This window comes from Cebus imitator, unplaced genomic scaffold (assembly GCF_001604975.1).
Source record: "Cebus imitator isolate Cc_AM_T3 unplaced genomic scaffold, Cebus_imitator-1.0 Scaffold120, whole genome shotgun sequence".
Lineage (NCBI taxonomy): Eukaryota > Metazoa > Chordata > Mammalia > Primates > Cebidae > Cebus > Cebus imitator.
The window spans coordinates 730553-746022 of record NW_016107435.1 but is presented as its reverse complement, the minus strand read 5'-3'; the positions used below and the strand labels follow the sequence as shown (position 1 = coordinate 746022).

The 15470-nt window shown below is 37.2% G+C and overlaps 1 protein-coding gene across 1 annotated transcript; it reads left to right on the top strand.

Annotated features, from left to right (window-relative positions):
- The first annotated feature begins 4393 nt into the window (after positions 1–4393).
- Positions 4394–14460, top strand: FGF20 (fibroblast growth factor 20). The gene is made up of 3 exons (XM_017539621.2): positions 4394–5323; positions 11026–11129; positions 13564–14460. Exons 1-3 carry the CDS (start codon positions 5038–5040, stop codon positions 13807–13809), a joined length of 636 nt encoding a protein of 211 aa, XP_017395110.1. The 5' UTR covers positions 4394–5037; the 3' UTR covers positions 13810–14460.
- Positions 14461–15470: the final 1010 nt, after the last annotated feature.

Sequence of the window (15470 nt, the reverse complement as noted above, 5' to 3'; positions counted from 1 at the left end):
GATTATGGATTTTTGATAGGAACAACATGTAAGTGACATTATTCTTCCTAGGGTACATATGGGGTTGGTTTGTCCCATTACTGTTATTCACTTTTATTATGTGGTTAAGATAGTATTGTATTCACTAGATTAATTCACTATAAAGTTACTATTTTCTCGTTATAATAAAGATTCTTCTTCATCAGACTTTTATCCACAAGTTTTGGCATGCATTGATGTTTTTGTCTGGACCAGCAATGATCCTAGGATGGATGCAAAGTGGTCCTTTTTCTAATTCCATCATTTTTTCAATATTTATTAGTTGGTATTCTGCCATGAGAAAAAGTTTTCCCTTCTCCCTTATTAATTGGTTTGTTTGGTTGTTTGTGTACTTAAATGGTTTCACTCAAATATTTTTATTTATTTCATAAATATCTTGTTCCTATCATTATTTATTTTGATGCTCAAATTGCCCCAGATTTGGCTTATGTCCCTTGGACATGTCCTCATTCCTTTTTTTTTTTTTTTTTTTCAGTACTTCCTTGCCTTCTGGCACACAAAATAATGGCCCAGTTCTGGAGCCAGACATTTCTCCAAGGTTCTGTTGATCATTTTATAGGATACTGAATTGAGAAGCCACGACTTAGATGCTAGATATGCTCACTGACTTGGGATATGTTTGCTTCTAGCCCCTTTTAGTGGATAGGGCTATGATAGCCACATACACATGCACATGCCTACACACAGGTGCCATGTGTTAATACTGACAGCTGCAATTCCAACTTAACACTACAGAGTTCATTCCAGTCTTCCTTCTTTTCATATCTGAACTCTATTCTTTAATAATGAAACCCCTAGCTCTCATTATCTTCAATATGTTTATTCATTTGTTCAATCCTACAACACACTAACCCCTGCTACTGAGGAAAACAATTTTTCTCATTGAAGCTGGAGATTTGTTTATGTGGTTTTTCTTTAGACCTTGATTATGTCATCAAAAGACTGAATCTGATAATTACTTGGGTTTCTTTCTTTCTTAGAAAATAATCTATTATTGTTCCCTTCTGTGTGGTTGCATTATTCACTTTAATACAGTTAGGTCCATTTGCTCCTGGTTTTATTCCATCCTCACTTCTCCCTCATTTCTGTTTATTTCATTTTTTAAAAACTGTAAAACATTAACATTTTCCCAAAAGTCAAAACTTTATAAAACGTTCTCAGACTAGTGTCACTCTTACATACCTTCCATTCCATTCCATTCACATCCATCCCCTGGTAACCAATTAGCCAGGTAACCAGATTAGTTTTTGGTTTATCCATTCTGTGTTTATTTTTAGAATAAATAAGCATATAGATGTAGAAGGTTCTTATTTTTTTCTTTCTTACAGAAAAGGCAGACACTATGTATATTCTTTGCTATTTTCACTTAACAGTATATCCTGAAAATATGCCATGTTAGTTCATAGAGATCTTTCTCATTCTTTGTTTTTCCTAGCTGTATAATGCTCCATTGTGTGAATGTACCATAATTTCATTCAGTTTCCTATGCATGGAAGTTTATGCTGTTGCTAATATTTTGTAATTATAAATAATCAGTAATATGCAAATATACTCTTATTTTATTGGAGGTGTAAATCATGACTGTTAAAACAGCTCTGTTTCTTTTTCTCAAATTAAACACATGTACAGACATCAATAGGTGTGAACTCCTCATGTGTAAAAACAAAGATTCATGACAATATATCATCTGAAAAGCTATATAGAGATTATATGGTCTGGAAAACTGTAACTACATTTTGTGGAAGTAGAAGTTGTACCACATATTTGTATAACAGCAAGGCAAGTGTGGTCTCTAGGAAGCATAGGTAAAGTTGATTAGATTGCAATGTATACTTAAAAGCTGAATAATGCACTCTTGTAAAACACTCTTCAAAATTATTTAACTTCCCATGATATCATCACAGCATGTGCAAAAAAAAAATCTTTAGTGTTATCTTTTCCTGTCACATGACTAGTGCAAACAAAAGAAATCCTTATCTTTTTGTTTCTAGTCTGGTCCTTTATAAAACGGCATTAAGCACCATTCAAAACTTACACATTAAAGGTTTGGTTTGGCAAAAAAAGATTTATTTTGTATTTCAGACCAGTTACATTTGCTAAGTTATAAAGCAAAAATTTCACAACTAAAGTTGTCTAGCATGTTCTATGCATAGAAAACTATAGTTTTAAAACCACTTTCCTATATAATTTTACATTTAAGTCTCATAGCAACTCTAGGCATGGTGAACTAGGCTGAAGTTATACTCTCCTTATTTTACAAAAGAGAAAATAGAGGCATTTAGAGGATTTAGGGAAATTGCCCTGGGTGTTGGATTCTGGACTAAACTAGAATCTAGGACCATATTTTTTTCTTTATAAAGTCGGATGTGTCTATGTCATATGGTCATTGTGGTGATAAAATAAGGCAATACACACATAAATACCAAGGTGTGCAAAGAGAAGGTGACTCTATTATGAAAGTATCTGAACTTTCATGACTATAAGAAATTCCCCATATTTTATATATGTATATATACATATATATAAGAAATGCAAGAGATTTGAACAGTCTAAGAGCTATAGCTCACAGGACTAAAATGTTCATGTGGGAAAATAGTTTATAGACTGAACTAGTACCTCTAGAAGCAGGTGATGATAATATATATCCATTGTGGAATAATTAACAGCATTATATGTTGCACAGAACTTAGACCTTGAAACAAACCTCATTAAAAGGCACTTGATCTAAGTTTAAAACCTTTAAGTATCTCCTCTTTAAAAGTGATCAATGGATGTACTGGCTACTTCAGTTATCCTGCTATGAGATTCACACAACTTTGATCTAACTTTCTTTGATTTAACACTGCAATTAAGAAGATTTGGTTCAAAGTTAAAGCTCATTGGTTGATGTTTTACACTGATGTGATAATGTTTACACAGATGTGCTTTGAAATCTTGATTATGGTGGATTTGGGGTCCTACCACAAGACAGACTGCTGTTATTTGAAAGGTAAAATAATATGACATTTACCTGATACAACCTTTAAAACAGACTTAGCAATATACATTTCTAAAGTGATTTATCTGTTTATTGTCGTTAGCCAGTGTTTTTGTTTTATTTCATATCTATCAACAGTAAATCACTTGCTTTAAGAACTCTTTTATAACTTGGTTGCACAGGGTCAGTACTTAGGCCTGTAGTGATGAAAATGTGTAACTATACCCACTTTACAGCACCTGCCAATTAGTTAGAAAAAAATCCTTCAGAGCAAATAAAATAAACCAGTCAAATCCAGCTGAGCTCCCAGGTTTAGGCTTTTGTGGAACAGACCACGAAACAAGCCTGAAAAACTAATCTTCAGCGATTCCCTAAAAATTTTGCTTAGAGGTAGCATAAATCTGCCCAGTGATTCTCAACTCTTCTGCCACTGAAAATATTTAACAGAAAGATCTTGAATTGAGCTAGCTGTGCAAAACCAGTTTCAGCATTTCAATGGACATGTATCTAGCTTCTTTGCTTCCATGTTTTTTGATTTTAAAAATATGCACAAGGGCTCTTCAATTTTACCAGTAACTTTTGAAGTCTCGAAACACATCAAGCATCAAGACTATTTCCATTGAGTTATTTTTAGATTTTGTAATTAAAATGTAAACAAAAACTCTAGCTTTTACAAAAATGCAACTAAGTAAAACAGGAAAGTGCTCTTAGATTGTATAAGGGCCCAAGAGGCCACTCATCATTTATGACAATATTCCAGATATTCATTTTCTATTCATGGCAAAATATAGGAATGTAAACCATTTCTTTCCAATCTATTTGGATTTACTCTAAACCCTTTGATTCATGATTATATTGTTATTTTATGCTAATTAGAAGTTCATGACCTTAGCACACAATTAAAAATACATATGTGTATATATATACATATATATGACAATATTGGTTATATTATGTGCTGAGTAAAGATAAACATTAAAGGGAAGTTGTAAAGGGGGGAGGGAGGGTGTTCCTTACCTAACCTTGATTATGAAAAGAAAATCCCCCATCTAAATGATAAAAGAGTAATGTTTGTACATTTTATTAGTGTTTTAAAATTAGTGAGTTAAACTGTCAAAGCTTTGATTTTTCTTTCATGTGTGTCTGGGCAGGTCTGCAAGCCTCAGGTAACGCCCTTTTCCCTTCTCCCTGGCTTACCTTTCTTTGCACCTGTCCACTGCAGGCTCCCAGCGGCTCCCAAGGAGTCCAATTCTCCTCTTCTTTTTCCTCCTACCAATGCCCTCCTCTCTCTCTCCCTCTCTCTCTCTCTCTCTCTCTCCCGCCTTCCCTCCTCCTCCCTTCCTCTTCTTCTATATACCTGCCAAGTTGGGCTCTTTTTAGCGCAGATCTATCACTGCAAAGCTCACATCAAAGGCGGTTGCAGGGCCGCAGCTGAACAGCATCACCACTGTCCCAAAGACAACCCCAAAGAGGGGCCTCGACTGCGCCTCCTCGAAGTTGCTGGCTGGATTTGGCCAAGTGTAGGAATGATTTTTGCCAGGGCATGGATGGAGAAGAGCCAAGGGCCTCTTTTGGTCACTTCCGAAGAGCAAAAACGTGTTGAGAGGAGGCCGGTTTAAGATTTCAAACAGAACCTCCCCAGCGCGCATGAAAGGACTTGATTAGCATATGTCAAGAGGACCCGCTTATATACTCGGTGTGTATGTACACAGGACTCTGATCTGATCAGTTTGCGGAGTTGGAGCCCCAGCCCCCAGCCCCAGTCCTAGTATTGGCAGCGGCAGCTATAGATACTTCGGCAGAGCCAGCAGCCGGCTCCCACCTACCCAAGGAGAGAAGATCGCTCCAAGACAGGGAGAGCTTCCCTGCCATTTCAGTGCAAAGTCCCTCCAGCGACCTCAGAGGAGTCACCGGGCCTTAACTTTTTGCGCTCGTTTTGCTATAATTTTTCTCTATCCACCTCCATCCCACCCCCGCAACACTTTATTGGGGGGGGGTTTGTGTTCCGGATCTCCCCCTCCATGGCTCCCTTAGCCGAAGTCGGGGGCTTTCTGGGCGGCCTGGAGGGCTTGGGCCAGCAGGTGGGCTCGCATTTCCTGTTGCCTCTTGCCGGAGAACGGCCGCCCCTGCTGGGCGAGCGCAAGAGCGCAGCGGAGCGGAGCACCCGCGGCGGGCCAGGGGCTGTGGAGCTGGCGCACCTGCACGGCATCCTGCGCCGCCGGCAACTCTACTGCCGCACCGGCTTCCACCTGCAGATCCTGCCCGACGGCAGCGTGCAGGGCACCCGGCAGGACCACAGCCTCTTCGGTACGTACCAGCATCCCGACCCCACCCCCACCCGCGCCCCAGCTGGGATCCTCGTCCCCTCCCCGTGCACCTCCCTGCCAAGGGCGTCAGCACTGCGCAGAGCCCGGAGCTCCACTGGACCCATCCGGTGCAAGTTGCAGGCTGGGGCTGAAGGGCGGGCCAGAGCAGGCACCGGCAGAAATTTTCCTGCCCGTTTGTCGCCGCAGCCTCTAGCCGGGCAGCAGCTCCAGATACTGGGGGCGGCAGGGGAAAGGATGGGCGCTCCGCAGGCTCCTTCCTGCCTTCTTCCCCTTGCTCTTCCCACTGCCGGAGACACCAAGACCTGGTGCACTCGGCATCACAGTTCTGCACTGCTTACCTCGCAGGCAGTGTAAAAAAAATCCCTATATGTTTTTCTCCGATTTCCTTTCTCATTTTCCCCCATGCCTTCCACTTTACAAAAATTAAGTACAGGAAGCACTGCGCTTATTTAAGCATGCCCCGTTGTTACGCAGCCGATTATGCACCTGGGGCTGCTGCTTGCCCAGGTCGTCGCTCTTGGCCTGGGTGGCGAGCCTTTACGCGTCTACCTAGAGACCTGCAAATGTTCACCCAAAGAGGTAGCAGATTAACTTTGCGTGGGCAGCTTCGCTACCGTCGGGCTCACCTGTCTGAGATTCTCTGAGCTCCTAAGTTCCACCTGGCTGAGAAAAGAAAAGGAATGGGGGAGGGGTGGGGGAGGGGGAAGACTGCCGGGCTACTGAGCATGCCCAGTTTTTCAGCCAGGCTCCTCTTTAGAAATTGTGCAACCTGAAAGCAAGGATCTTGGTGTTGACCCTAGGAAAGAGGAAATGGGAAAGCGAAAGAAGATATGGGTGAGAACACAGAGGGACGTATTTCAGAATACCTCCAGCAGTGCCTAGGAAGAGAAGGGGTTAAAAGAAAGAAACAAGCAAACGATTGTTAAGGCAGTGTCTGTTAAGGTACTAGATTGGGAGGGTCTCTCCTGTTAATGACTTCCTAACTAGCTGTGTAACTAGAAAGTGCCCTCATCAGTCTGAGGCTTCTTTTCTGTACAAAGATGGGGTTAAATTATATGACCTCTTTTAGGTGCTCTCCGGTTCTAATATCCCAGGATCTTTCCCCCATAGCTGAAGTTTCCATTCTATTAGAGTTAACCTGCAAGCAATCTCAAAGGATTTTGATCCTCAGATATCACTGGAAAAATTCATTACATTTTTAAAAAAGATTCCATTAATTTGTCAGCCACTATCCGTAGGGCAATAGCATTCTTTGAGAATCCACCCATCTTTGAATGGCCCTCTCTTATCTCATCCTCACTGCCTTGTTCTTATAATTATTCCTTTCTTGGCTTGTAGGACTCATTAAAACTTTGGAGAAGTGTAAATCTCAGTTTGATGGGGGCATTTGTAACTCTAGATATAGAAATAAGCATGTGGTGGTCGTTTGGTAGCACTTAAAGGCTTAGAAAATTAACTTTTTAAAACCCACATGTTTGCGGCTTCCACTGATCTCTTCCAAATTCCCATTGACCATCAGTCAAGAGTGTCATGACCTAGTGGCCAACCTGAGGTCACTTTTAGAAAGTGGTTTTTAAATTGAGGAGGCTTGAGTTTTTTAAACTCCTGGCCTCGGGCAATCTTCCTGCCTTGGCTTTCCAAAGTACTGGGATTACAGGCATGAGCCACCATGCCTGGCCCTGAAGGACTTTACTGACACCAGGTGGCTCAGTTTTCTTGCCTTTAAAGATGACTTCACTCCACGCATTACAGAAAAATCTTCCAACTACCAGAAAGATTTAGAAATAAACACAAATATGATAATACTTAAAGGCAGAGCAGGTAGAAGTTAAGCTTAGGTAATATTCAGACTTTCACCCTGGAATACACAGTGTAGTCTTGGAAATTCTACTTTTAAGACACTTGTAATTATTAAACTATTATCGCCTCAATAACAGAAGAAAAATAGGTCTTTTCTGCTTTGTGTCTATTTATAAGACTGACCCTATGGGGAGAGATAAGTAAATATTTGTAAACTTGTCAACATTCATTCATGGCATTTAATGGCATTTCTTTAGGAATGGAAGTTGCATATCAGAATTATCCTGCTAGCACATTTTGTTTTTGCTAAACTTGTGTTAATTATTTAGTAGTTGCAAAAAATAAAAATGACAGATTGAATTTGTGCCAGTGTAAGTCACTCTATAGTGGGAGGCTATGTATAGGAACAAAATACTCACTGTTAAACAAAAGGAAGATAACCTAGATTACTCTGGGAACCAAAAGGAGTGAATGGCCTCCTTATGATATATTATAGTGTATCCTAGTGGCCTTCAATAGCTTAGACATCATAATTTACTCTGAGAGAGTGTAGGTAAGAAGAAAATTTATGTTCAACCTATTGTATGCTTCTGTTTGTTTGCCTTCTTTTGCTAGTGCTTCAGTTACTATTAAATTATTTTTTAATTTTTAAAAAACTCTTATCTTTGTTATCAGAGTGACAATTTTGAAAAACTCAGGGATGGCTATTTGAGATTTAAAGGAAATAACTTTATTTTTTTGCCAATTTTATACTAATTTGGTCATACCTCTGTATTTATAATGGAGGTTTTCTGCACAGTAGTACAGTAGGAAGACTTTAACTAATGCGTAAACATGGAATCATTTCTTTAAAAAAAAAAAAGTTTAGCCTGAGATCAAACATATTTCTTTAAAGGCTTTTCCTTTATTCTCCACTATTCTCCATAGATTTGTCTGATGTGGTTGCATTGTGGGTTGACTCACCTGTTTATTATGATTATTAAAAAGGCTGGCTTTGAAAGTGATACCAGAAAGACAAAGTACCTCCAAGCCTTTTTATGGGACACTGGGCATTAGAAAATCTATCTAAAATCTGTGATTACCTCTTAAGGAAAGTTTTTCATGTCTGCTCTTTGTAAAGGAATTAGCTTGGTTGCCACCTCATATTCTGAATAAGAAAGACTTGTCAAATCTCATTTAAGAATCAAATGATTACAAATTACTATGTGGTATACTATTTCCTCAAGGAGAAAAAGGATCAGAATTTAAAAGTGTGACTAAAATCTTTAAGAGGAGCACACACAAAAAACGCGTAACCTTTTTCCCATCAGTCCCATGAGCCATTGCCAAATTATTTATGCCTGGTTATATATAAGGTTTTGAATATTGTTTAATTAAGTTAAAACTATTGCATATAATTATTCTAAGAACATATGTAATCTCTTGTCTTTCTACAACTGCATATTTTTTGGCAAGATGACAGCATTAAGATAAGAATTAAAGTATAGGTGGTTTACCTTTTAGTTTTCCAAGAAAAATGAACACTTTGTGAGATCTGTTAGATAATTAGCTTATATGGAAATTAAAGCTTTATTTTATTGTAGTTGAAAACTTATTCCATTCTACATTCTAATCAGTTAATCAGTTCCTGTTCTTTGCAAGACAAGAGAATCTTAATGTTAATCAGATACTTAAAGGGAATTAAGTTGCATTTCAGCTACAGTACACTTTTTAATTTGAATGTAACATTCAATACGAAGTAACTATACATTTGTAATTATATCCTGAATGATATTACATTAATATATATATTTTCTACCAATTATGTTTTGGGCCTATGTTTTTGTATCTGTCAGGACTCTTTTGCTAATGAACTTGGCTGTGAGTTTGATTTTCCTTCACTCCCCACCTCTGTATTTGTCATTATGATGGCTGTCCCATGGAGTCTGAGCCTTCTTGCTATATCTTATCTTCTTTCTACGTTAGGCTTTCAATGAGGGATCCTGGCTCTTTCAAGCCACTTAGAGACTATTTAGCAGAGTATTGTTGCTGTAAGATCCTTGATAGCTCTAGTGTTCTACATGATCTCCTAATAGTTTGAAAGAGCTCATTTGTCTTGCTAAGAATCTATGTTTCTGCCAAAGAGTGAATTAGGCTTTGGATAGAATAGAGCCCTGCATATCAGCAAATAGTCAGATTCTGTACTTTCTCTTGGCCTTGGGAGTATCACGTGTCCAAACAGGAACTTGTACAATAAATCAAGAAATGACTTAAGAGCAAGAGTCAGGCTAAATGGTACACATTTATACTGTTTGTAGAGCTCAGGATGGGGTGAAGGGGTGAAGGTAGTATGCTATTGAGGAAGGTAGCTCCAAGCATAGAAAGCACAGCTATGCTTTTTCAGCAGAGTCAAAGAGGGAAGAATGAGACAAAGGCATTAGTCCAAAGTTTAGTGTGTGCAGAAAAAAAAAAGGGTGATTCAGAGGGAGACATTAAGTGTGTAGTTTTTAAACTATGGTGTATCAGCATATTTAGGGAAGAGTTTTTGCTCTTAGTTTATCTACTGATAAATGGAAATAATTCTAGAAAGTTATTGATAGCAAATCTACTTGCATGCTAAATTCATTATATTTGGCTGTCAAATTTAATGAATTATAAAGTCCTTTTTCTTCTCTGAACTATGCAATTTGATTTTAAAAATTATATAGCAGGAAACATAGCATGTTATGTAATCTATAAAGTCTTGAAACTACTGTCTTGTCCTCAAGAAACAGTGTCCTGAAGAAGAAACTGGATTAGGGCTGAGAATGGAAGTTTCAGTATCAGTTCTACCAGTTACAAACATCATGTCCCTTAGGCAAGTCAGTAAACCTTTCTGAGCCTTAGTTTCTTTATATGTAATATCGGGATAATAATATCTTCTCTATTTGTTTTAAGGGCTTGTTTTTTAAGTCCAGATGAGAAAATAGAAACAGATACCCTTTATTAGCTATAAAACACTGTTATACCCAATAAAGGATGCTGCTACTCCTAGAAACAGATTGATATGATTTATTGTAAATAAAAACAAACAATGAATAGAAAATAGTTATAATTAACTAAGGGGATCATGGAAAACTGAGAATACTGCTATTATAAACAATTTCAAAATAATAATAGCTTCCATTTGTTGAATGCCTAAATGTATGTGCAGAAAAAAATCCTCACCCATCTCCTTTAGGGAGGCATTTTATCCATTTTGCATATGAGGAGATTAAAGTTCAAAGAAGACAAATGACTTGCCTACTCAGTTAGTAAGTTCCTGAACTGGATTTTAAACGCAGCTCACTCTGGTGTAAGGTTTCACATCCTTCATATTATGCCACTGTTGTAGGACTTTCTCCTTAGTTCAGTTAAAAGCAGACGTCTTTGTCACATAACCAGAAAAGAGTAGGCTCATGGACACGTAGAAGGGTGAGAAAAATGGAATTTATTGGACAAAAAGAAGAAAAAAATAAGCAAAGCAAGAGAGGTTCCTGTTACCAGGCCCCCATCTCACAGGTTGAATCCCAGGTTACCACCCGGTTACAGGAAGGGCCGGGTGTCTCCCTGTTGCAAAGCACGTGAATTTCCCAAGACTCCATCCCATTGTCCCAGTGCACTGGCTGGTCAGAGGTTCTCTGGGGTCCCCTTTATACTTGGCTCATCACATATGATGAGCAATTTTTTTCTTTTATTGTCTTTTTTTCATCTGCCATAAAATAATTGCCTAGCTCTTTCCAGTTTACAGAGGACTTCTACGTATGTATCATTATATTTAGCAATAATGGCCAACTTCTGTTACTCTTTGGAAGATTTTTGTTAGTTATATGCTCATTCATAAATATAAAACATAATGTTTTTGTAAATTGTTCACATATGCAGGTATTTTGGAATTCATCAGTGTGGCAGTGGGACTGGTCAGTATTAGAGGTGTGGACAGTGGTCTCTATCTTGGAATGAATGACAAAGGAGAACTCTATGGATCAGTATGTATTATTTCTATTTTTTATTATTGTTGTAATTCTTAAAATAATGACTATCCTATATGTAATTAAAATGTCTACCAATAATGTCTGTTAGAAGAATATAAAATATACTTATGTAGAAATTAGAAATCTATATCCTGCTAAATCTCCATGTGTCTGGGCAAGAGTCTAGTAACCCAGTTATATTTTTAAAATCCCCAACCATTATTGATATTGATATTTGGCTATTGTATTTAATGAATTATAAAGTCCTTTTTCTTCTCTGAACTATACAAGTTAATTTTAAAAATTAAAATTTTAAAAATTTGCCTTCAGCTCACTAGCTCTTCCTACACATTATTTTCAGTCTTTCTACTTTCCTCTATATTTTGATCATTCCCTCCAGAGACAGAGTTAAATGGGAGAATTTTTTTTCTTGCCATGTTAGACTCTCTCACCTTTAAGTTTATTTAAGGTAAACTTTCTCTACCTGTTATCATCTTCCACAGCTAAATATACACCACTTACTTGCTGACCTTTGTATGTAGAAAGTAAGTGAATAAAGTTGTGAGATACTGCAAGTACCAAGAGAAGATGGCAGACACACTGGTTCTTCTATGCCTGTAGTCTTAAAAATTACCATAGCCATGGGCTCACTCAAAGTTGTATTGGGCAATTTTTAACTTGCTGCTATGGATAAGTGCACGTCTGTGGGTCTACTATGAATGTTTAAATATGGTACTTAAGTTATATTTTTCAGGTTAATATTTCATCAGTATAAGTTTTATTTTTAGAACAAAGCTGCAATAGCAATGTCAGAATTTAAATAACAGGACAATATAATATTCTACCTAATACAACAATATGAATATTTCTCTTTCATTGTTAACATTTTTTATTTGTACACACTTGCTTATATGCTTTTATAAGAATTGGTAAGATAAAAATACATGCCAGTATCCCACACCTCTTTTTATGTGAACAATCTTCTCGAATTGAAGTCTCTGTAATTATTTTTATGATTAAGCAGATGGCACTATCTAGTGCCTTCTTTTTTCTTAAAAGCTCAACTGGAACCACAGTATTCAGTTAGAGTCTTAATATGCACTGAGAAAAATTGGTGATGATATTGAAATAGACAAATATCTGTCCTTTGTAAGGGTAAAACTTGTTTTTTTTTCTAGGCTTCCTGTCAGGTCAGAACAAAGAAAAACAACGCACAGTATGATAATCATAAGTGTAGAATTATAGTAAAATTAATAGAATTACAATAGAAAAAAATCATGCATACAATATTCATGTATATGTTAGATTTAAAAAAAGCAACTGTGGTTTATCCCTTAGGACAATATACAGTCCATTTTGAAAAGATGATAAGTCACTGGACTTTTATCTTAGTAGTAAGAGATCCAGGTAAAAGTTAATCATGGAGAATGTATCATTAGACAATTTAGTAAGTTCATAAAGAGAAGATATATGATTTGGAGTGATGATCTTGAATTTGGAATTTGTTTCTTAGCAAGATCTTGAAATGTTCCAAAGTGAGAATAGAGGCTTGATAGGTAGAACTCTAGCATCTAATGATGGAAAAAGGTAAACTACAGGTCTGCTTGGTAGTGATAGTGATAGTAGGGTGATAATATGGGACATGAGGTATTTGTTAAGTATTTGAAAATAAAATTGGGAATTGACATTTGACTTAAAGTTCTTTAAAGGAGGGGTCACCATCCCTGGGCTATGGACTGGTACAAGTCTGTGGCCTGTTAGAAACTGGGCTGCACAGCAGGAGGTGAGCAACAGGCAAGTGAGTGAAGCTTCTTCTGTATTTGCAGCTGCTCTCCATTGCTCATGTTACCACCTAAGCTCCGCCTCCTGTCAGATCAGTTGCAGGATTAGATTCTTATAGGAGCATGAACCCTATTGTGAACTGTGCATGCAAGAGATCTAGGTTGCATGCTTCTTATGAGAATCTAATCCTTGATGATCTGTCACTGTGTCCCATCACCTCCAGATGGGACTGTCTAGATGCGGGAAAACAAGCACAGGGATCCCACTGATTCTATATTATGATGAGTTGCATCATTATCTTTTTATATATTACAATGTAATAACAATAGGGATGAAGTGCACAATAAATGTAATGTGCCTGAATAATCCTGAAACCATTCCCCCTCCTCCTCCTGGTCCATGGAAAAATTGTCTTCCACGAAACTGGTCCCTGATGCCAAAAATGTTGGGGACTGCTGCTTTAAAGTATACTGCCAGATGAAGTCACCTGTATGAAAAATGAGAGATAACATATGAACTAAAACAAAGCAAATCCAATTTAACCTTTTTCTTTCTTTGACAAGGATGTAGTGATAGGCAAATAAATGAAAATATAGAGTTAAAACTTGTAAAGAAATTATCTTAAAGGTATTTTTAAAAAAAATAATAGTTATCTTCTCTGTTTCAGGAGAAACTTACTTCCGAATGCATCTTTAGGGAGCAATTTGAAGAGAACTGGTACAACACCTATTCATCCAACATATATAAACATGGAGACACTGGCCGCAGGTATTTTGTGGCACTTAACAAAGACGGAACTCCTAGAGACGGTGCCAGGTCCAAAAGACATCAGAAGTTTACACATTTCTTACCTAGACCAGTGGATCCAGAAAGAGTTCCAGAATTGTACAAGGACCTACTGATGTACACTTGAAGTGTGATAGTGACTTTATGAAAGAGTCAAACCACAGCTATTCTTTTTTTATCACAGTTCCCATCATAAATAATAACCCAAGAAGACTTTCAGAATATTAGAGTCTATTTTCTACTGGGAGGCTGAATTTGGAAAGAATATTGAGAAAAAAACAAAAAAACATTCTGACCAGAAATAGATGATGATCACTCTTTATAGATGGATTAAGTTCCCTTAGATTCATTGGCTCAATCCTTACCAGTAGACTGAAGCCAATAATCTGTCAAGTTGTGGATAATGGGAACCCCCACATGGTTGCTGCTGGTGCCTCACCTCTCTGCATTCTGTTTACTTTAAGATTTATGTTAACAATAGAGACTTCATGTTGAAGAAATGGATTGACTTAGTTAGCCAAGACCATTGCTACATATATTCTGAGGACCTTGTAGAATTCACTGGTTATGGCATTATATGTTAAAACTAAAGAAAACAAAACCTGAGTGAAACTATGAACTATGAAACATGCCATACCAAGACAGAACGTTTTTTAAAAGAATGGACCTATTTATACATTTTCAATTGGAAAATATTTATTATATATTTATTTATTAAAGAGTTTATTTTTTACTGGGATATGAAGATAATACAAAGAGTAAAAAACAACAAACGTTTCTTTATTGTGCCATTACTTTATTGTGGTGTCTTGCTTTGTAAAGAAGACGTTACTATACCACATTAACCATAAAGATTTTGAATTTCTTTTTAAAAACATAGGGTAGATTATATTTTTCATGCAATCAATTGCCTTGCCTTCTAAATGTAACATTGGTTCCTTTTGGCCTAGAAAAATGCTTTACTGATTTGTATTCAACACACATTCAAAAGGGAATTAAACATTTTAATTTAATGTTTTGACTTGAAAGTTCTCCTATATATATAGCTTTTAAAAAAATGACAAAATTCTAAATGTCCTAGAGAAAGACTTTGTTATTTAAAGAACTTCTAATGTTGAAAAGTATTGAACATTACAGTCAACTTATGTTTACTTATTTTCTTAATTCAGTGTGGCAAAGACCATTTCTTTCACCCAGTATGATTGTAGAAAGAATGAGTCTTTGTGGCACCTCCATTAACAATGGTAAGTCCTCATCTACCTGAATCTGGTATTCTTGTCGTTATATCTGTTATTTAGCCATTTATTCAGTGAAGATTTTTTTTTAATTTCCTTTTTTAATTAATTTTTTTTTTTGGTAGAGGTAGAGTCTTGCTATGTTACCCAGGCTTGTCTCAAACTCCTGGCGTCAAGTGATGTTCCCACCTCAGCCTCCCAAAGTGTTGGGATTATAGGTGTAAGCCACCATGCCTGGCACAGCAAATGTTCATTAAAGGCTGCTATACACCAGACACTGTGTTAGGCAGTGGGGGAAATGGGGTGATTCAGGTAGAGGTGGGCCCTATATCGTGGAGCCTAGTGGCTGGTAGGAAAGACAGATAGTAAACAAATAAACAAACAAATAGCTTAATTATGAATTGTGATTTATTCTTTGAGGCAAAAAAAGGTTCAGACAAAGAAAGAACAAATTAAGGATGAGTTAGAGAATTTCTAGGGAGATGACATTTCTGATGGGCCCTAAAGGGTATGAAGGGGCTAGCCAGGTCAAGAGAAGGATAAGAACCTTCCA